Here is a 20,799-nt window from a genome sequence, read left to right on the forward strand (position 1 = left end):
ATTAGGCTTAATACATCACCAGCTCCCTAAAATTGTCCATAATAGTATATTGGCTTCCTAAACTTTGCAAGTGTCTCACCAACTCCCTGAACTTGTCCATAAAAGTAGATTAGCTCCTTAACTTTATAAGTTTCTCATTAACTTCCTAAACTTGCTTATTCCATAACAGCTAAGTATAAAAACCTATTAAACCTAAATTCTAAAAATACATCTTCGGTAAATTTTTCTCTTCTCATACCTTTCAACGTTGCAGGTTTGAGAGATCGAATGGATGATGATTGAGAGTTAGTATTATGGTTTTTGTATTTAGTTATTACCGAATAAGCAAGTTTAGGGAGTTGGTGGGACACTTATAAAGTTTAAGGAGTTAATCTACTTTTGTGGACAAGTTCAGGGAGTTGGTGATACAGAATAATCAAGTTTAAGGAGCTGGTGAGACACTTGCAAAGTTCAAGGAGCCAACAAGTTCAGGGAGCAGGCCTTCTTATTATCTATTGATCTATTGACCTGAATTCTTACCAGGAACATTGTACATGTCAGCCTTTTTAAAGATAGATGAAATGCCAACTATGCTCTTTGACTTTGACATTGCCTTTCAACGTCAAAGCCTTAGTCATCAAATGATTCGGGGTCGGCTAAAATTTATGGTAAAACCAGAATGATTTAGAAGAAAAAAAAGGTATTTATGCATTTGCTATTTATGATAAATTATGCATCTTTCTTACTATGGAAACTTATTATCTATTGACAGAAATTGTTACCAGGAACATTGTATATGTCAGCCTTTCTAAAGATAGATGGAATGCCAACTATGCTGTTTGACTTTCTATAGACATAATAGTTGTCAAATTGAGATTTGACTCGTGAATCAAAATCTTCATTTTGTGAATTGTGACTCATGAATCGAATTGTAGGATTTGGTTCAAATTCATAATATTATAAAAAATAAAATATTTACCATGTTGAACTTAAAATATTATCAAATATTAGTCTAGAGTGAATTTAGTAGTTTGTGTTGCTGAAGTTTTTAATAAACTTGATGATGAAGATAATTTGGTTTTGATCAACTTTTTTTGCACCACGACAGAGTATAGACGTTTTTTAAATGGAATGGGATGGGACTTGCGTATTGAAATTGGAAAATCATGTTAATATGTTTTGTTTTGTAAATTAATTATAATAATTTTATTTTTTTTTCTTTAAATTTCTAATTGGTTCCTTTTCCACTAATTTATCTCATACCTTAACTAGAGTTATAGTTCTCCTAAATAACAACCTGGAATCTGTGATAATTTAGATTCGCCCCCATAGATCCGATCATCCGATTCTAAATATCGTACGATTCGAATTGTGAATTGTAAGATTGTGTGGCAATTACAGATCGGCTTGAAATAGAGTTGAATCGACTCGAATCGTACAAATTGAATCGTGAATTGTAAGATTCTAATAACAGACATTGTCTTTCATGAATTTGCTATTTATGTGAAAACCAGAATGATATGAAGCACCGACTCGGGTGCGGACATGGGTGTGGGTGCGGATGCTGGTGCGGCAAATGGCATTTTAAAAAAATATAAGACACGGGTGCAGCGGGACACAGTAAACTTTATATAATTAATTTTATATATATTACATATAAAAATATCCCAGGAGAATCGCAAAAAAATTTGCAGAAGAAGAAAGAAGCCCTGAAAGTTTAGAATCGTGATAACATCAGGTGAGAATTAGATGTATTTTAGGTTCTTTTGTCAAATTTTGTAATTGAACCATATGTTTTAAAAAAACCCTGAACTTTTGCATTTTTTCACCATTAGCCGTGTCCCGCCATGTCATTGCCGAGTCTCCGCAGTGTCCCGAGTTCCGCCGTGTCCCCGGCGAGTCCCCTAGTCCGACGGGTGTCATCTGACACCGCCACGGCAACCTCGTGGAAGAGTCCGTCCTTCATAAAAGGTATTTATGCATCTTTCTTACTATGGAAACTCATTATCTATTGACCTGAATTCTTATCAGGAACATTGTATCTGTCAGCCTTTCCAAGGACAGATGGAATGCCAACTAAGCTGTTTGACTTTCCATAGACATTGCCTTTCATGAATTTGCTATTTATGATAAAACCAGAATGATTTAGAAGAAGAAAAAAAGGTATTTATGCATTTTCTATTTATGATAATTATGCATCTTTCTTATGGAAACTCATAATCTATTTATGATAATTATGCATCTTTCTCAATCTGTCTTTTGAAATTGTTTTTGTTTGTGGGATGTTCTGTGATTAGGGCTGTAAATGAACAGAGCCGCTCATGAGCGGCTCGATAAAAGCACGGCTCGACTCAGCTCGATTTGTAAACGAGCCGCTCGTGAACACGATTTACTGGCTCGGTTCGTAAACGAGCCAAGTTTGAGCAGGCCAAAGCTCGGCTCGAAAGCTCACGAGCAGGCTCGAATAGAACATTTATGGACAAATTTTAGTTTTGTAGAAAACTATATAGTTTTGTGTTAGTTCACAAATATCTAAACTTAATATTATTTCATTTGCTATTAGATGAGTTCGTTCACAAACATAATAAATGAGTAATAAACGAACTATTTGTAAGCATCTTGTTTATTTATTCACGAACTTTGCTTGTGAGCTTGTTTATGTACACAATTAAAGAGTTATTTGCGAGCAAACTTCACAAATATAATTAACAATTTACTCACAAACAATTCATGGTTAGATAATTTTCTTAATAAACCAAGTCCAAAAGAGGATTTTGGGCTCGAAACAAGCTCGAAGCTCGGCTCAAGCTCGTTGAGCAAGCCAAAGCTCGGCTCGGGCTCGGCTCGTTAATTCTATAGCAAGCTCGGCTCAGGCTCGAGCTCGTTAATTTTATAGCGAACCAAGCTTGAACAGGCCAAAGCTCGGCTCGGCTCGGCTCGATTACAGCCCTATCTATGATTAAGTATTGCCCTGGTTAGCGGTTCAGAAAAAAATGCTTTTCTCTTGCGACCATAAATGGAATCGGTTTGACTGAATTTCTTACCGCAGTCAAAGCCAATAGGGAAAGTCAGGGGCTGTCCCGTCTGAAAGTGGCTGTCCCAATATAATAATAAGAATTTTCTTATAGAAATAGGCATTAATTCATAGACATTTAAAAAAAAAATATGATAAACCACAAATCATATTCAAAAGTTGTTATAAAACCACAAATAATATTAGTAACTAACAACTAATAAGTCATTAATTCATCAGAAAGAAACATTTAATACTTCAAACTATTTAAACTACCAAGTCTAAAGACTATTCTAAAACATTTTCATGATCTTCATTTACAAGCATTTAATATGGGTGCAGGCTGGTTTAGTTAATTTTTTGGGAAACAATTATTTAGTCCCTAAAGTTTTACTTAGAAAACTGTTTAGTCCCTTGTTTTTTGAAATAATTATAAAGTCCCTCACCTTTGATTCTATTAAACTAGTTAGTCCCTAAACATATTTTCCATCCATTAATTCATGTTTGACCATTTCAAAGATTAAATTAACTCTCAAAATGACAAATTTGCCCCTGTCTCATCATTTGTTACACTTTTGGAACTCCAGCCCTTTTTCTTTATTGATATCCCTGACCATCCACGGCCTCTTTCACACTCTAAATCATTTGAGTCCATTATTCTTTCTGTTGAGAAAATTAACTATTAATTTAAAATAATTAAATTAAAAAAGAAAATTGTTGTGAAATTCTAATTAATGAGGGACTATTTTTATAATTTATAGTTATGAAAGATTATTTTTGTAATTTGTAAAAAAAATAATAAAAAAAAATTAATGGATTGACCACCGTCGGTGGTCAATGTTTCAATTAATTGTGCCAGCATTGCTGGCACAATTAATTGAGGATGGTTGCTCCTTGGCTTATAAAAGCCAGGGATGCTCCATCAAAAATATTAGTGAAAATAAGCATAGTGGGAAAAAATAAAAAAGAGATTGGAGAGTTGAGGAAGATGTAGTGAGAGGAGGCACAATTGTGCTTTATGAATTTTGAGGGTTTATTTTAGAGGGTAGTCTAATTATTTTGGGGAGAGATAAAAATAGTAAAGATAATTATTTTTGGTATTTTTGGGAAACACCCGAGTGCTACTATTTTTGTTTTATCTCATTGTAACTCTAGAAAGTTTCTAGAGAACACCTTCTTGTAAACCTCATAAATTCAATAAAATTGTTTTATCGCTTCCGCTAAATTGTCGTAATCGAGAAAAATTCCCAACAGTGGTATCAGAGCTATGGTTCAATGTTGGGGCTCCTGCTGATGTTACCGTCACGCACCAAATGAATTGGGCGTGAGAAAATGGAGAAAATAAGCAGGCAGAAGTTTGGGCACGTGCAAAGGAATTGCATGAACAAGGGGAAGCCTCAATGTTTCGTGTAAGAAGTTTGGGCACGTGCAATGGAATTGCATGAACAGGAGAAAAGAAAGTGTCAATGTGGCAAATCATGTTGACGAAAAAGAATTTGCTTAATTTGGAGAGAAGTGCTCCAATAGTTGAAGGTTGATGAGAAGTGTATCAACAAATCGATTTGGAGAGAAGTGCTCCAACAGTTGAAAGTTGGTAAGAAGTGCATCAACAAATTGATTCGGTGAGAAATGCTCCGAGAAGTGTCTGCGGAGAGAAGTGCTCCGGTATGAAAAAAAAAATGAAAGTTTTAAATTAATAGTTAAGGGGAAGATTGTTGAGAAAATTAACTATTAATTTAAAACAATTAAATTAGAAAAGGAAATTGTTGTGAAATTCTAATTAATGAGGGACTATTTTTATAATTTATAGTTATGAAGGATTATTTTTGTAATTTGTAAAAAAAAAATAAATAAAAAAAAAATTAATGGATTGACCACCGAAAATCGGTGGTCAATGTTTCAATTAATTGCTGGCACAATTAATTGAGGATGGTTGCTCCTTGGCTTATAAAAGCCAAGGATGCTCCATCAAAAATATTAGTGAAAATAAGCATAGTGGGAAAAAATAAAAAAGAGATTGGAGAGTTGAGGAAGATGTAGTGAGAGGAGGCACAATTGTGCCTTATGAATTTTGAGGGTTTATTTTAGAAGGTAGTCTAATTATTTTGGGGAGAGATAAAAATAGTAAAGATAATTATTTTGGGTATTTTTGGGAAACACCCGAGTGCTACTATTTTTGTTTTATCTCATTGTAACTCTAGAAAGTTTCTAGAGAACACCTTCTTGTAAACCTCATAAATTCAATAAAATTGTTTTATCGCTTCCGCTAAATTGTCGCAATCGAGAAAAATTCCCAACACTTTCCTCTACGTTATCATTAAACAAAGATGAAAATTCATTCATCATTAAACAAAGAAGATAAATCCAAAAGAGAGTTCAAAATAAACTGGTTGCCCTTTTTAAATAAAAGGTATAATGATGTTTTTTACAACCAATAATGCAAAAAAATTCCAGGCAGCATGTGTAGCAAATCCAAAAATATGTTTTCTACAACAACTATAGTCCAAAAAGACACAGAACCATGATTCTCTAAGCCGTAAGTCCAATTTATGGCTTTCAACCACCTTGGTTGGTAGCCATAAAAGTTCTCCTGCCTCTACTATATGGAGCACCAATTCCTCTCCATCTAATGGATCCACCTCTTAATGTGGAAGATGATGGTTGAAGCCTCTACATTTGTTGGTTGTGAGTTGTTAAAGCTTGTTCTCTCTAATGGTTCAAAGTTGGCTCCCCTACCTCTTCCGATTCCTTATTTCTGCTGGCTGCTCTACCTCTTGCTCCTCTACCTCTTCCGGTTCCCCTACCTCTGCTGGCTGCTCTACCTCTTGCTCCTCTACCTCTATTAGTTGCTTGCGGTTCAGTCCCTTCATTTGTCTGTCTTGGTTCCTACATTAAAATACAAGGTTAAGGAATTTTGTCCTAATCTTGGTTCCATTACACTTTTTCCTTTTCCTTTTTCACTGATCATGGATATATAGTTTATCTTTAATTAGTGGCCTAATACATCAACAGCTCCATGAACTTGTCCAAAATAGTAGATTGGCTCTTTGAACTTTGCAAGTGTCTCACCAGCTCCCTAAACTTGTTTATTTCGTATTACTAGCTCACTAAACTTATCCATAAAAGTAGATTAGCTCTTTGAACTTTGCAAGTGTCTCACAAACTCCCCAAACTTGCTTATTCTGTAACAACTAAATACAAAAACCATAATAATAACTCTCGATCCTCATCCATTCAATCTCTCAAACCTGCAAAACTAACTCTTATAATAGGTTGAAAGGTAGGAGAAACGAAAAATTACATCTCGAATAGATGAAGACGTATTTTTAGAATTTAGGTTTAATAAGTTTTTGTATTTAGTTGTTACAAAATAAGCAAGATTAGGGAGTTGGTGAGACACTTGTAAAGTTCAGGGAACTAATCTACTTTTATGGACAAGTTTAGGGAGCTGGTGATATGAAATAAGCAAGTTGAGGGAGCTAGTGAGACACTTGTAAAGTTCAGGGAGCCAATCTACTATTTTGGACAAGTTCAAGGAGCTGGTAATGTATTAGACCTTAATTAGTAGATCATGAATTAAATCCTATGTATCAAACTAATCCATTTATATATGATATGGGATGTAGGAACCAAACATTAATTAGTAAATCAGAAACAGAGCAAAACACATTGAAATAGAAAAACAAAGGTATAAGAAACAATGGAGATCGATGGAAAGATAATGAAAAATAAAGTTTACCCTTGCATCTTGTGTAGATCTTTGGCATGTTGCCCTGTTATGGCCTAATTTCTTGCAAGTACCACATCTCACAGTTGAATACGTACTAGTTGCTGCAGAAGCTTGCTCGCCACCTTCTTGTCTCCTCCTTGATTGTCTAGGTCTACCAGGTAGTCTTTTAAGAGGAGGAGGAGGTTCAATTGTTTGTAATGGATTATCACTTAAGTCCGCATAGCTTGGAACTGGGTGAATTGCACCATCATATGCCTTCATATATGTTTCAACAGTAAAATACGGATGCACATTATACCCTATGCATAGGGCAGCCAGGGGTGTAAACGAGCCGAGCCGGGCCGAACTCTAGGTAGGCTCGGTATTGGCTCGTTAATATCTCGAGTTGAGCCCTCACGAACCGAGCTTTGACCGAACCTGATCGAGCTTTGATCGAGCTTCTAATGAGCTTTAACAAAGTTCATCATACACGCATAGAATAAGTGGCGAAGAAAATAAAAAAAAAGCCTCATAACATACTTCATATGAGTTTAAAATATTTATGGAGGAAAATAATCATGTTATTGTCGAGATTCCAGAATAGAACATGGTACTTGTGGTCGAAAAACACAAACTGGGAGAAAAATTTCAAACATGAAATATATATTAAAGTTTGTAATATATATGTTCCTTATCAAACCTAATTGTCTAGCTAAAGACTCAAATGTCTAAATTTTTTTTTTGCATTTTTTATGGGTTAAATCTTATTTGAGTTGTGAATTGTAATGATAATAACCAATGAAATATATATATATAATGAAATATATATAGTAATTAAAAATAATCAAGTCTGCTCGCGAGCTTTCGAGCCGAACCTGAGGAAGTTCGGACTCAGCTCGCTAGTGCTCGAGCCGATCCCGAACTCGAGTCGAGCCCTATCGAGCCGAGCGTTGATCTAGCTTTCATCGAGCCGAGTTCGAATAGTTTGCGAACTACCAAGGCTCGTTTGCACCCTAAGGGCAACATGCCTACAGGGAATTCCACTTACTTCCCACCATCCACAGTTACATTTTTTATTTGGCATACTAACTGCATAACTCGCATTGCCATCCTTCACTTCGAACTCTCCATTTCTGCCAGGAATTAGTTTGCATTGTCTGGCACCCTTTATCACCACATTCGTTGCTTTCTTTGTACCGGGTACTAGTTTTCCTTCCATTGCACATCCTTTTGCATGTCTTTTGTGCAATATGAACATACATTTTTGCCTGTAGGATTCGAGAAGATCAACAATTGGACTACTTCTAATTCTTAGAATCCAAGCATTGAATGTTTCTGTCATGTTGTTAGTTATATGCTCAGACTTTGCTTCAGGCCAATATGCGTGTTTAGACCATTCTGATAACGGAAGTTTCAGCAACCATTCATTGGGTTGTCCATCAGATTGATCCTTCATTTTCCTCATGTAACTCCTGAAATCAAAGGCACTAGTTGCCGTCACAGCACCCCAAAACTCTTTCCTTAAGCCTGAACCCGGAAACTTTGATTTGAAGTTCATCCACAAGTGCTGAGCACAATGTCTTTGGCTAGCATTCGGAAATATTTCTTTTACAGCATCGATAATTCCCTTTGAACATTGTACAAATAAAAATTGATTAGAATACAAGATAATTGTTATATTCACCACGGACTTAACAAACAAACAACTTTGACCTTTGTAGGTACTTGTTTATTTTCATTTATCCAAAAGCACACAATACATGTGAAAGTAAAACAGATGAACATTACAAAAACCTAAAAGTGCCAAATCCTAAAACAGATGAACATTACAAAAACCTAAAAGTGCCAAATCCTAAAACAGATGAACATTACAAAACCTACAAATGAATTATAATCAGCATGCCATCCAAGAACAAGTATATCAGAAAATCATAAAATGATACTTACTTTTTGTTGATCAGACATGAAAGTAAATGACTTATCTTCATCCCCATCACCTATGCATGACTTGAGACTATCCAAGAAGAAAATCCATGAACTATAACATTCAACTTCAACTATCCCAATGGCCAAAGGATAGATACCTTTATTCCCATCCATAGAAACTGCTGCTAATAAGACACCACCATAAGGACCCTTCAAATGACATCCATCCAATCCAATAAACGGTCTACATCCTTCCAGAAAGCCCTGTTTCATGCCCTTGAAACACACAAATATACGTTTAAACTGTGGTGGATGATCCAAGTTATCCCTTGGTTGGTATTCTAACTGAAAACATGTGCCGGGATTTGATCTTTGTATTCCAGTGATCCATGTGCGTAGTTTCTTGAAAGATTCAGCATGCACCTTTGCATCAAAACATCTAGCCATATTCCTAGCCTTATATAACTGCCACAATGGAGCTTGGATGCCCCAATCATTTTCTAAAGTCGCTTGCATTGACTTATACATGACACTCGAATCTCCTTGCAGTAAAACTTTTAGTTTGTGAGCAATCCATTTGGTCCTCGCATGAGGATTTTTATTTCCTAATGCTTGAACACAAGAATGCACATCATTGAGTTTCTTAATCATAAATGTTCTATTATCTAGTAGCACAGAAGCATGAATTCTCCATTTGCAAGTCACATTAGAACACTTAGCAGTAACCCTTTTTAAGTCGTTCTTTTTATAGGTCAAAAGAAATCCACCACGGATTGAAAAGTCTCGTAATGCTCCCCTGAATATTGTTACGTCATCAAAAACTTGACCTACTTGAAAATTGATGTAGCCATTTCCAGGATCAATAAAGGTGTTGTCATACAAACTCTCTAATAAATCCTTCCTCTTCTTTCGTCTCTTAGAATGGACAGCTTCATTGTCATTGTCATTGTCATCACTTGAAGAGTATATTTCCACCTCTTTTTCGGATCCCACATCACTCAAATCAGAATCATCAGCTTCAATACAACAACAACAACAAAGCCTTAGTCCCGAAATGATTCGGGGTCGGCTAACATGAACCATCATATAAAACCGTGAAATCAAGTCGTGTCAGTGACACAAATTCGCTCCCTCCACTCCGTCCTATCCACTACCATATTTTCCTCAATTCCCAGTAAACTCATATCACTCTCGATCACCCTCCTCCAAGTTTGCTTAGGTCTTCCCCTACCCCTCACCACTACATCTCTTTCCACTCTTCAGTCCTCCTAACCGGCACATCAAGCGCTCTACGTCTCACATGGCCAAACCACCTTAGTCGGTTTTCTCTCATTTTATTCTCAATAGATGTAACCCCTACTTTTGTCCTAATTATTTTATTACTCACCCAATCCTTTCTCGTATGAGCACACATCCATCTCAACATACGCATCTCCGCCACCGACATCTTATGGATGTGACAGTGTTTCACTGCCCAACACTCCGTACCATATAACAATGCTGGTCTGATTGCCGTGCGGTAGAATTTTCCCTTCAATCTATCAGGCATGCCGGGGTCACAAAGGAAACCCGTAGCACTCTTCCACTTCGACCAACCAGATTTAATCCTATGAGCAACATCTCCATCTACTTCTCCATCCGTTTGGATAATAGATCCTAAATACCGGAAGCAATCCAAGGCATGAACAATTCTCCCATCTAGAGTGATTGTCCCAGCCTCCCTACTCCTAGGGCCGCTAAACTTACACTCCAATATTTTCATCAAAAGTATAATATTCATCCCTTCCTTGCATATGGATATTTTCATTTGCATCTCCTTCATCGTCTGATAAATGATAGTCTTCATCACTATAACTATCAGTACCGATTTCTTCCATTTCATTTTCTTGATCCACACCCTGAGTTCTCATTGCTTCTATGTTAGAGTAGTCGCTACTGCCCCTTCCTCTATTAATTTCTTTACGAGGTCTTCCCCTTCTATTTTGTGCAAACTTCTCAGTCACAACTTGAGGGAATATGTCTCTATCCATAACCTGGTTCAGATCATGGTTAACAGCTTCCTCCTGAATGACATCATTTTCCTTTAGGAATCTCAGATTGACATCGAAAGCATTTTCAGTTCGACTAGGAGATTTTTGGCCCCTTCCATCTTCATTGACATCATTCTCCATATCTAAAATATACAAAAACTTAGAACCATTCATCAAACTCTATTCATACTAAAAACGATCAGACTAAAAAGAGGTTAAATGAGGGAATTGTGTAACAGTTTGATTAGATGATACAGTATCATGAGGATCTTTGATTTAAGTTCTATTTATAGGATTTTATAACCATTAACTAATCATCCATGTTGATTTAGTGCCATTAATCTGTACAGATAACAATTAAGAGAAATGAATTATAGGAGTGGCCCAGGTGGTTCTCATTTTTCAAATGCATTTGTGTTCAAGGATTACACGATAGAAATTAACTAACCAGGGTGCAAGGTTGCCTTGCCATTACTCACCTTTTTCCGACATTGTACAGCAGCAATAGATTAGTAGCTAGTAATAACCACACTGTACTTTGAAGTTCGAAATTCAAATGGGGAAACAAATTAAAATCACAAGAAATATTGGCCCCGAGAACCAGTCCGTTATAATCAGGGGAAGCAGAAAAAATAACCCCTAAAAATCAGGGGAAGCAGAAAAATGGAGAATGCAAAGATCATTTTGGAAACAAATAAACATCTGGATATATAGAGAGAGAGTGCTTACCCTTCCTGAGATGAAGTTTTTTCCTTCTCAACCTCCTCCTCCGATAGAGTTACAGAGACAGAGAGAGTTCTTCTCTTGGTGATTTTGGAGGAGCTCAGAAAGAGAAAGGTAGGTCTTTTAAGATAAGCAGGGTCATTTTGGTCTTTTAATGTCACTCAACAGGATTTTTTCACAGAAGGACTGAAGTTGGAAGTGAAAAAACTAAGGGACTTTATAATTTAGTGAGGGATTAAACAGTTTGTTAGATAAAATCTTATGGGACTAAATAGTTGTTTACCCTAATTTTTTTTATATATTAACCAGAACGATTTAGGTATTTATGCATTTTCTATATATGATAATTATGCATCTTTCTTACTGTGGAAACTCATTATCTAATGACATGAATTCTTACCAAGAACATTGTATATGTCAGCCCCTTTCTAAAGATAGATGGGATGCCAACTATGCTGTTTGACTTTCCATAGACATTATTGCCTTTCATGAATTTGCTATTTATGATAAAACCATAATGATTTAGAAGAAGAAAAGGTGGTGTTGCTGGAGGGTTGGAGATGGTAGGTCAATTGATATACTGAATTCGCGGTGGATTCCTAATGTTCCGTGTAATAGACTGATAGGGACGCCTTTATTAGAAGGCATTACCAAAGAACGAAGAAATCTCCAGCCTAAATACTTTCCTATTCCAAAATTCAAATTTATTTTCTTTTGTTATTTCAGTTTTGTTTCCTTCAATTGTTAGTCTTGATTCCTAAATACGGATGCCTTTATTGGAAGGCATTACCAAAGAAAGAAGAAATCTTCAGCCTAATTACTTTCTTATTCCAGAATTCAAATTTATTTCCTTTTGTTATTTGAGACATTATTTTGTTTCCTTCAACTGTTAGTCTTGATTCCTATAATTTAGCGGGTGATATAATTATCCCTATAATTTAGGATCTAGAATTCTCTTGTATCTGCCTATATATAAAGGCTTTTCTATTCAATAAAATAGCAATTTTCATTCTCTCAAACTCAGAATTAAAAAGGGGCTTTGTCTTTGTCAATTCAATATAGATTCGAAGAAGAATTCTTTTGTGTCTAGACCTGTGACTAGATCCTATGCCAAGGTTCATAACAACTTGGTATCTGAGCTTGGCGTCATGGTGACACACAAAATTTAGCGTCGAAGCTCGATGCTTTTATGGAACAAATGTAATCTCGTCAACGTGCATTGGAGGAACAAATCGAAGAATTATCAGTTTCAGTTCGTGAAAATGAGAAGGGATCCAGTGGCAATAATATAGAGGGACAAAACAATGGAATTCCTGGCAGCAGTAGAAACTCGGGTTTAGGTGGCAGACCTGAACCACAGGCGGGTGGTACCCCGCTATTCCAAGATGGAATTTCCGACCTATGACGACACTGATGACCCTTTAGGGTGGTTGAAAAGGTGCGAGAAATTTTTCTTCAAGAAAAAAACTGCTGAAGGAGATAAGGTGGGTCTAGCTACATTCCATCTATTGGGTGAGGCCCAACTATGGTTTGATCAAATTGAGCAGGAGGAGCCGGAACTAAATTGGGGGCGGTTTAAGGAGTGTTGTCATGTGAGATTTGGGCCAGCTATGAGTAATAATCCCTTGGGAGAATTAGCCAACTTCAAGCAGTCTGGTTTAGTCGAAGAGTATCAACGACAATTCCAATCATTATGGCTCGGAGTTCATGACTTCTTCCTCGCCAACAAGTGGATCTTTTTGCCGCTGGGTTGAAAGAAGAACTTCGTATTGATGTTGGGTTGCAACAACCAGGTAACCTCGGAATTGCTATGAATATGGCTCGAACATTAGAACGTAAGCACAGAATCTCACAATCAACCTTAACCTCGCGATCCAACACAAACTGGTCCATCCCCAAATCTAACAGAAGTGAAACTCTTATCTCCACTAGCAAGAACATGGTTGCAAAAGGTGGGGAACAAATTGTCAATGGGAGGTGGTAGTAAATTGCGCTCTTTCACGCCATTTTTCAAGAAGCTGACACGAGCAGAAATACTGTGCTATAGTCTTATACCCATGGACATAAATGCAAGCGGTTATTTTGGATTGAGGTAGTAGATTCAAATAATGAAGGGGAAGAAACGATAGGAGATCTTGAGATTTCTCTAAATGCGATTAGCGGAACATGCAATTCTCCTACCATGCAGATACTAGGAAAGATATCAGGTGTTATTGTTTCAGTGTTGGTCGATTCGGGCAGCACACACAACTTTCTTCGCGAGGGCTTGCTTCTAAGTTTGGGACTAAAGATTTGGAAACGACCAGGGCTACAAGTCTCAGATGAGGAGGATGCAACATCAGTAGTGGCAATATGAGCAAATCGAAAACCGATGCTGTGGATTTTTGTTGTGTAGTTTTTGGGTTTTTGGCAAGTACGCTTGGTATGAACAGGCTCATGACAATAATAGCACACAACATAGCGGCTTCCCTCTCCCGAGTGTTTAGCGTCTCGAGTGATACCCTTAGTCGGTCCCGTAGAAAGGGCAGACTCATTCTTGTGACTGATAAGAGCACTAGAGGCGGGAACAACAGGAGGTGAGGAGATAACAAGCTCACTGCGGAGAACACGAGTAAGAGCCTCTTGAGAATAAGGAATGTCAACACGAGAAAGAATTTGAGAAGTAACCCCCTCATATTCGAAGCCAAGTCCACATAAAAATTTGAGAACAAACATTTGGTCTCGTTGAGTCTGCAGGACTTTAGTATTATAACTGTCTGTCAACTGTCTAACACCCTATCCTGTATTACCCCCATAATTGTCTGACATATCCTGTATTAGCCATGATTGTATAACCTATTTGTAACACTCCTGAAGATGCAACATGGGAGCCATTAGAACACTTTCAAGAAGCTTATCCAGGGTTTGAGCTTGAGGACAAGCTCAAAATCGAGTTAGGAAGTGACGATACAGACGCTTTTATTGGAAGGCATTACCAAAGAAAGAAGAAATCTTCAGCCTAATTACTTTCCTATTAATTACTTTCTTATTCCAGAATTAAAAATTTTTTCCTTTTATTATTTCAGACATTATTTTGTTTCCTTCAATTGTTAGTCTTGATTCCTATAATTTAGGGGGTGATATAATTATCCCTATAATTTAGGATCTAGAAGCCTATATAAAGGCTTTTCTATTCAATAAAATAGCAATTTTCATTCTCTCAAATTCAGAATTAAAAAGGCGACCTGTCAAGGATGAGCCTGCCTTTGTCAATTCAATATAGATTCGAAGAAGAATTGTTTTTTGTCTAGATCCGTGACTAGATCCTACGCCAAGGTTCATAACATAGACCTCTTTTTCTGTTGAATGCTACACCGAATCAGTGAGTTTCATCTTTAATTGATTTTGACAGCTTCTGTCGGAAAAGGGATTTAATTTTTTATTGTTTTGAACCAGAGGTTGCGGAATCTATTATTCGTTTGCCTTTGAGTCGACGAATTGAAGGTGATATTATGTTTTGGGTTTATTAAAAAACTGGGGAGTATCGGGTTCCAAGATTGCTCTAGAGGCTTTGAAGGTTAGTTTGAAGTTAGCATCATCATCTTTAACTAGTTATCCTTTTTGGAAGAATATGTGCTATTAAAGGTAGGGTTGTAAATGAGTCGAGCTGCTCGTGAGCGGCTTGGTGGTCGGGTCAATTTGTAAAAGAGCCGTTCGTGAGCACGATGTAATGGCTCGGTTCGTAAATACGTTGAGCTCTAGCAGGTCAAAGTTCGGCTCTAAAGCTCGTGAGCAAGCTCGATTAGGACATTTATGAACAAATTTTAGTTTTGTAGAGAACTATATAGTTTTGTGTTAGTTCACAAATATAAACTTAATATTATTTCATTTGCTATTAGATGAGTTCGTTCACAAACATAATAAATGAGTAATAGACGAACTATTTGTAAGTATCTTGTGTATTTATTCACGAACTTTGCTTGTGAGTAGAGCTGTAAATGAGTTGAGCCGCTCATGAGCGGCTTGGTGGTCAGCTCGATAAAAGCTCGGCTCGACTCAACTCGGTTGGATTGGTAAACGAGCCGCTTGTGAGCATGATTTACTGGCTCGGTTCGTAAATGAGCCGAGCTTGAGCAGGCTAAAACTCGGCTCGAAAGCTCGTGAGCAGGCTCGATTCGAACATTTATGAATAAATTTTAGTTTTGTAGAGAACTATATAGTTTTGTGTTAGTTCACAAATATCTAAACTTAATATTATTTCATTTGCCATTAGATGAATTCGTTCACAAGCATAATAAATAAGTAATAGACGAACTATTTGTAAGCATTTTGTTTATTTATTCACACAGCTTGTTTATGTACACAGTTAAAGAGCTATTTGCGAGCAAACTTCATAAATATAATTAACGATTTACTCACAAACAATTCATGGTTAGATAATTTTTTTAATGAACCAAGTTCAAAGAGGATTTTGGACTCGAATCTCGGGTTGAGCTTGTTTATTTTCTAATGAGCTGAGCCGAGCCGAGCTTGACCAACCTAAAGCACGGCTCGGGTTCGAACTCGTTAATTTTGTAAAGAGCCGAGCATGAATAGGCAAAAGCTCGGTTCGGTTCGATTACAACATTAATTGAAGTAGAATCATTGCTTCATGTTTTTAGGGATTGTCGGGTTTCACAAGAGTATTGGAAATTACACTAATGATACTTGGATTTTATCCCAGTTCAAATATCGGTACTGAAATTATATTTTGTCTCAAAAATATACCTGAAGTAGATGACCAGACAATTTAATATATTTTACTGGCTAATGACCGGACAACTCGAGTGTCATGAGGTAATTACATCAATGGTATCTGAACTTTACCATAATTCACACTTTGATTTTATTTTATCCTAAAAATATAACTCAAGTAAAGGTGATTGAAAAATTTAGTTCATTTGATCGGTTAGTGACTAGGTAATGTGAGTTTGACCATTTTGAACTAAATATTGGGACTCAACCTAAATTTAATTAACATAAAATTACAATACTACTATTTAATATATACATATATAGATAGATAGAGAGAGACAGCGCGAGAAATGACAGTATTGTAATTTTATATTAATTGAGTGTATGATGAGTTTCAGTTTTTAATTTAAAATTGTCAAACTCGCGTTGACCGATCACTAATTGGTCAAATGTACTAAAAGTTGAGTCATCTTTACTTAATGTGTATTTTTTGGATAAAATTAAATCTAGGTACTAAATGGTGAATTAGGGTAAAATTCAGGTACCATCAGTGCAATTTACTCGTCAATCTCGCATTGACCGGTAAAATATATTAAATTGTCTTGTCATCATTACTTCAGGTATATTTTTGGGATAAAATATAATCTAGGTATCAAAGTGTGAAATAGAGTAAACTTCAAATACTATAGGTGTAATTTACTTGACTAGGGGTAATGAGTTAACTATGTTTTGTGGCTTATTATAGTTTTTGTGGCTCGAGAGAAACAAAGTAGCGTATAAGCAGAAGCAACTTGGCTGTCGAAAAGTGCTGGTGTCCTTGGAAGAAAATTTTAATTGTTTTGTTGCAGGTGTGCATTCCGACGGGATTCGGACGGATGAAGCTGCTGTTTCGGGTGGACAATTGCAATGGTCACCGCCACTGGATTCAATAAAGAGCGGTCCGGTGCACTACACGTTCCAGTTAAGCGACAGCCCGAGGAGGGGTCCCACCATAAAAGTGTATTGGGGGCAAGTCTTTCCCTGTCATTTTTTTTTGGCAAGAGACCGGATTCAATATTCAAAATAAATTGCGATTTAATAATTGATGTTCAGTTTGTTTTCTTCTTCGGGATTGCTATAGTCGAGTGGCTATGTCTGTCTGGTGGTGGTCCTCTTGGTTCTGCTTTCTCTGCTGAATTACATGGAATTTTAGTTGTTATTCGGACTGTAAAAGAGGCTGGTTTTTTCAGCGATTCTTGCTTCAGACTCTATCCGTAATTCGGTTGCTTCAGACTCTATCCGTAATTCGTTTTTTTCTCAACTTGTATAAAATGTTCAGTTAACTTTCTGAACTTGCGTAAAATATAATCAATTGATCACTCGGTTGTAAAAAAGTAAGTTAAATGCGAAAAATGTATTTCACGCATCTTAGAATGTTATTACATAATTTAAAAATAGATTAAACAAGGAAGTTATTACTTGTTCAACTATAAAACATGTCTTCTCAAATATTGAACCACATATTCCGATCTTAGTTGTTTTACTTTTTTTAAGACGTGTGCAATAATTCTTCTACATTTGATTTATTTTTTTTGCAACCGAGTGATTAATTGATTATATTTTATTTAAGTTCAGGGGGCTAACTGAATATTTTATGTAAGTTAAAGGAGCTATTGAGACACTTTGAAAGTTTAAGAGGTCAATCAAGCTTTTTGGACAAGATCAGGAATCAAATGATGCATTAAACCTATTAAAAAAGAAAAAAAAAAGGTATTTATCCATTTTCCATGGACGACAAATACTGTATCTTTTTATTTAGGTTTAATACATCATTTGCCTCCAGAATTTGTTCAAAAAGTTTGATTGTTCCCTGAACTTTCAAAGTGTTCTGATAGTCTTCTTAACTGGCATAAAACGTTTAGTTAGTCCTCTGAACTTACGTAAAATTTAATAAATTAATTATTCGTTTGCAATAATGTAAACATAACTCACATAAGAAATTAAAAAGGAAGTTCTTACTTGTTCAACCGTAAAATTTGTGTTTTCTAATATTGGAACTGCATACCCCAATTTTAGTCGTTTTACTTTTTTTTTAAGATGCGTGTAATACATTTTCCGCATTTAACTTACTTTATTTTGTAATTGAATAATTAATTGATTATATTTTACGTAAGTTCGGAAGAGTAACTGGACATTCTATATAAGTTCAGGGGTTAATCAAGTATTTTGGATAAGTTCAGAAGCAAATGTATTAATCCGGAAACTTGTTATCTAATGACATGAATTCTTACCAGGAACATTGTATATGCCAGCCTTTCTAAAGATAGGTGAAATACCAACTATGATGTTTGACTTTCCATAGACATTGCCTTTAATGAATTTGCTATTTATGTTAAAACCATCAATTTTAGTCGCTTTGCCCATGAACTTACGAGACGATCTATTTACCCCTTTAAATATTTAAAAGTGGTATTATCAACCCCCTCTATGCTGACCTGTCATGGGTTGTTGCAACCAGGGGCGTAGACAGGGGGGCCCGGGTCCCTCCAGCCGCCAGAACCACCTTGACCCTGGGTAATTTCGGCCCCCTGCCTCAATTTTTTTATCGGGGTGTTAAATTAGTCCCCCCAAGATGGGCCATTAAGTGTTAGCTTGTCCAAAATTCAAAATTTTAATATTTTGGGCCTATTAAGTACTCCCTAAATCCAAATTTCTATTTTTTTTTTGCCTGTTAAGCCTCTTTAAATCCAAATTTCTAATTTTTTTTGACTTGTTAGGCTCTCCTTAAATTTATTGATTTTTTTAGCCTATTAGACCCTCTCAAATCAAAATTTTTAATTTTTTTTACCTGTTCGGCCCTCCCTGAATCCAATTTCTTTTACATGTTAGAATCTTAAACAAAATCTAGCTTAATTTTGAGAAATTGTACATTAATACTTCAAAATTGGTTCTTGACTACTCAAATTATAACACACATATATACAAAAAAAAAAAAAAAATTAGCAAGTTCGATTTAGCAAAAAAAAACTTGTAAACGCACGTGTAAAATCAGCTCTCAATAAAATAATCCAGTATTCGCCACTGATTGCAACAACACTTTAAACGTGCATGAAGCTCTAATTTTTTCCACTGATTCATGTGATTTCGTTTGTAATTGCAATTAACCACTGATTTTTTCATTTGATTCATGTGATTTCGTTTGTAATTGCAATTAATCAGCATAAAAAAAATGCTGACATGGCTTTAAAGTCTTCAGTCAAATGCCACGTGTCTTATGCGAGTCAAGTTACCAGATCAAACTTGTTTTCGTTTAATGAAAAGAGATGCTGATAATACCACTTTTTAAATAATTGAAGTAGCTTGCCCCCTAAGTTCTGAGGGCAAAGTGACCAAAATTGATAAGTTAAAGAGGTTTCATATGGTAGAAGAAAAAATGGCATTTATGCAGTGACATAGATAGGGGGGTTTGGCCCCCTCTGGCCGCCGGAACCACTTTGATACCGAATAGTTTCGGCCCTCATGTCTCGAAATTTTTTATCGGGTGTTGAATTAGTCCCTTTCAAAATGACCCATTAACTGTTAGGCAAAATTCAAAATTTTAATATTTTTGGTGATACTCCCTAAATCCAAATTTATAATTTTTTTTTTGCCAAAAATTTCTAATTTTTTTGGCATATTAGACCTCCATAAATCCAAATTTCTAATTTTTTTTTTGGCCTATTAGGGCATTTTTAAATCCAAATTATTAATTTTGTTGGCATGGTAAGCCCTCTCAAATCAAAATTTTTAATTTTTTTTTACCTATTCGGCCCTCCCTAAATCCAAATTTTTTTTACATGTCATGAATCTTAAACAAAATCTAGCTTAATTTTGAGAAATTGTACATTAATACTTAAAAATTGGTTCTTGACCACTCAAATTATAACACATATATACACACAAAAATTCAACAAGTTTGATTTAGCAAATTTTTTTTTTTGCAAACGCACGTATTAAATCGGCCCTCCCAACCAAGTAATTCAGTATTCGCCACTGCATTTATACATTTTCTATGTATGATAATTAAACAGGCTTAATACATCCGGTGCCTCCTAAACTGGTTCCAAAACGCCAACTGACCCCTGACCTCTATACTTGCTTAAATGACCAATCTAACTTTCCGGATGGTACCTATTAAGCCTAATTATGCATATTTCTTACTATGGAATGCCAACTATGCTGTTTGACTTTCTATATAATGAATAATTTTTGTTAGGATAAATAATTTATTAGCCCCGTAGTTTTTACCTAACACATTGTTTAGTCTTTTTATTTTAAAAAATACATTTTAAGATCTCTATCTTTTGCCAATATTAACCATTTGGTCCTTTTGTCTAGTTTTTTTAGACTTATAACCGTTATATTTTAGCATAAATAGACATATATAAAATAACAGAGTAACATGGTAAACTTGTATTGTACTGTAGTTGTCCTAAAAGCTAAGATATGTTCGGTTAAAAATATAAAAAAAATAGATAAAAGGTCCACATGATTAATATTGGTAAAAGATAGAGACCTTAAAATATGTTTTTTAAAATAAAAGAACTAAACAGTATGTTAGATAAAAACTAGGAGATTAATAAATTATTTACCCATTTTTTTTATAAACTTCAAATTCACATTTGCATCATCAGATAAATACTCACTTTACTTTTGCCTCGTTACTCATATTTTATATTTACTGCTGC

General features: G+C 35.7%; 1 protein-coding gene and 1 long non-coding RNA gene across 3 annotated transcripts; one reads left to right on the forward strand and one right to left on the reverse strand.

The window, feature by feature from the left end:
* The first annotated feature begins 319 nt into the window (after nucleotides 1-319).
* LOC136220843 (uncharacterized) lies at nucleotides 320-17,333 on the forward strand. The gene is made up of 3 exons (XR_010684746.1): nucleotides 320-1,717; nucleotides 1,815-2,142; nucleotides 16,839-17,333. It is a non-coding gene; the product is annotated as an uncharacterized lncRNA (long non-coding RNA).
* On the reverse strand, nucleotides 5,418-11,486 carry LOC136220841 (uncharacterized). Of its 2 annotated transcripts, XM_066008655.1 has the most exons (4): nucleotides 11,387-11,486; nucleotides 8,649-10,800; nucleotides 6,732-8,328; nucleotides 5,418-5,878 (listed from the first exon to the last, which is right to left on the reverse strand). In XM_066008655.1, the coding sequence occupies exons 2-3, from the start codon at nucleotides 9,711-9,713 to the stop codon at nucleotides 7,657-7,659; spliced, it is 1,737 nt and encodes a 578-aa protein (XP_065864727.1). In that variant the 5' UTR covers nucleotides 9,714-10,800; nucleotides 11,387-11,486; the 3' UTR covers nucleotides 5,418-5,878; nucleotides 6,732-7,656. The 2 variants fall into 2 exon arrangements, with proteins under 2 accessions (XP_065864727.1, XP_065864728.1); XM_066008656.1 differs by having other exon boundaries at nucleotides 8,649-11,486.
* Nucleotides 17,334-20,799: the final 3,466 nt, after the last annotated feature.

Source organism: Euphorbia lathyris, chromosome 2 (genome assembly GCF_963576675.1).
Source record: "Euphorbia lathyris chromosome 2, ddEupLath1.1, whole genome shotgun sequence".
NCBI lineage: Eukaryota > Viridiplantae > Streptophyta > Magnoliopsida > Malpighiales > Euphorbiaceae > Euphorbia > Euphorbia lathyris.

What these genes read in the sequence shown, in the direction of transcription:
- LOC136220841 (XM_066008655.1), bottom strand. Translation starts at nt 9,713, where the DNA reads ATGATGGTTCATGTTAGCCGACCCCGAATCATTTCGGGACTAAGGCTT. An exon ending in TCATGTCTGATCAACAAAAA is followed by an intron (nt 8,329 to 8,648) that starts GTAAGTATCATT and finishes CAATGTTCAAAG; the next exon opens with GGAATTATCGATGCTGTAAA.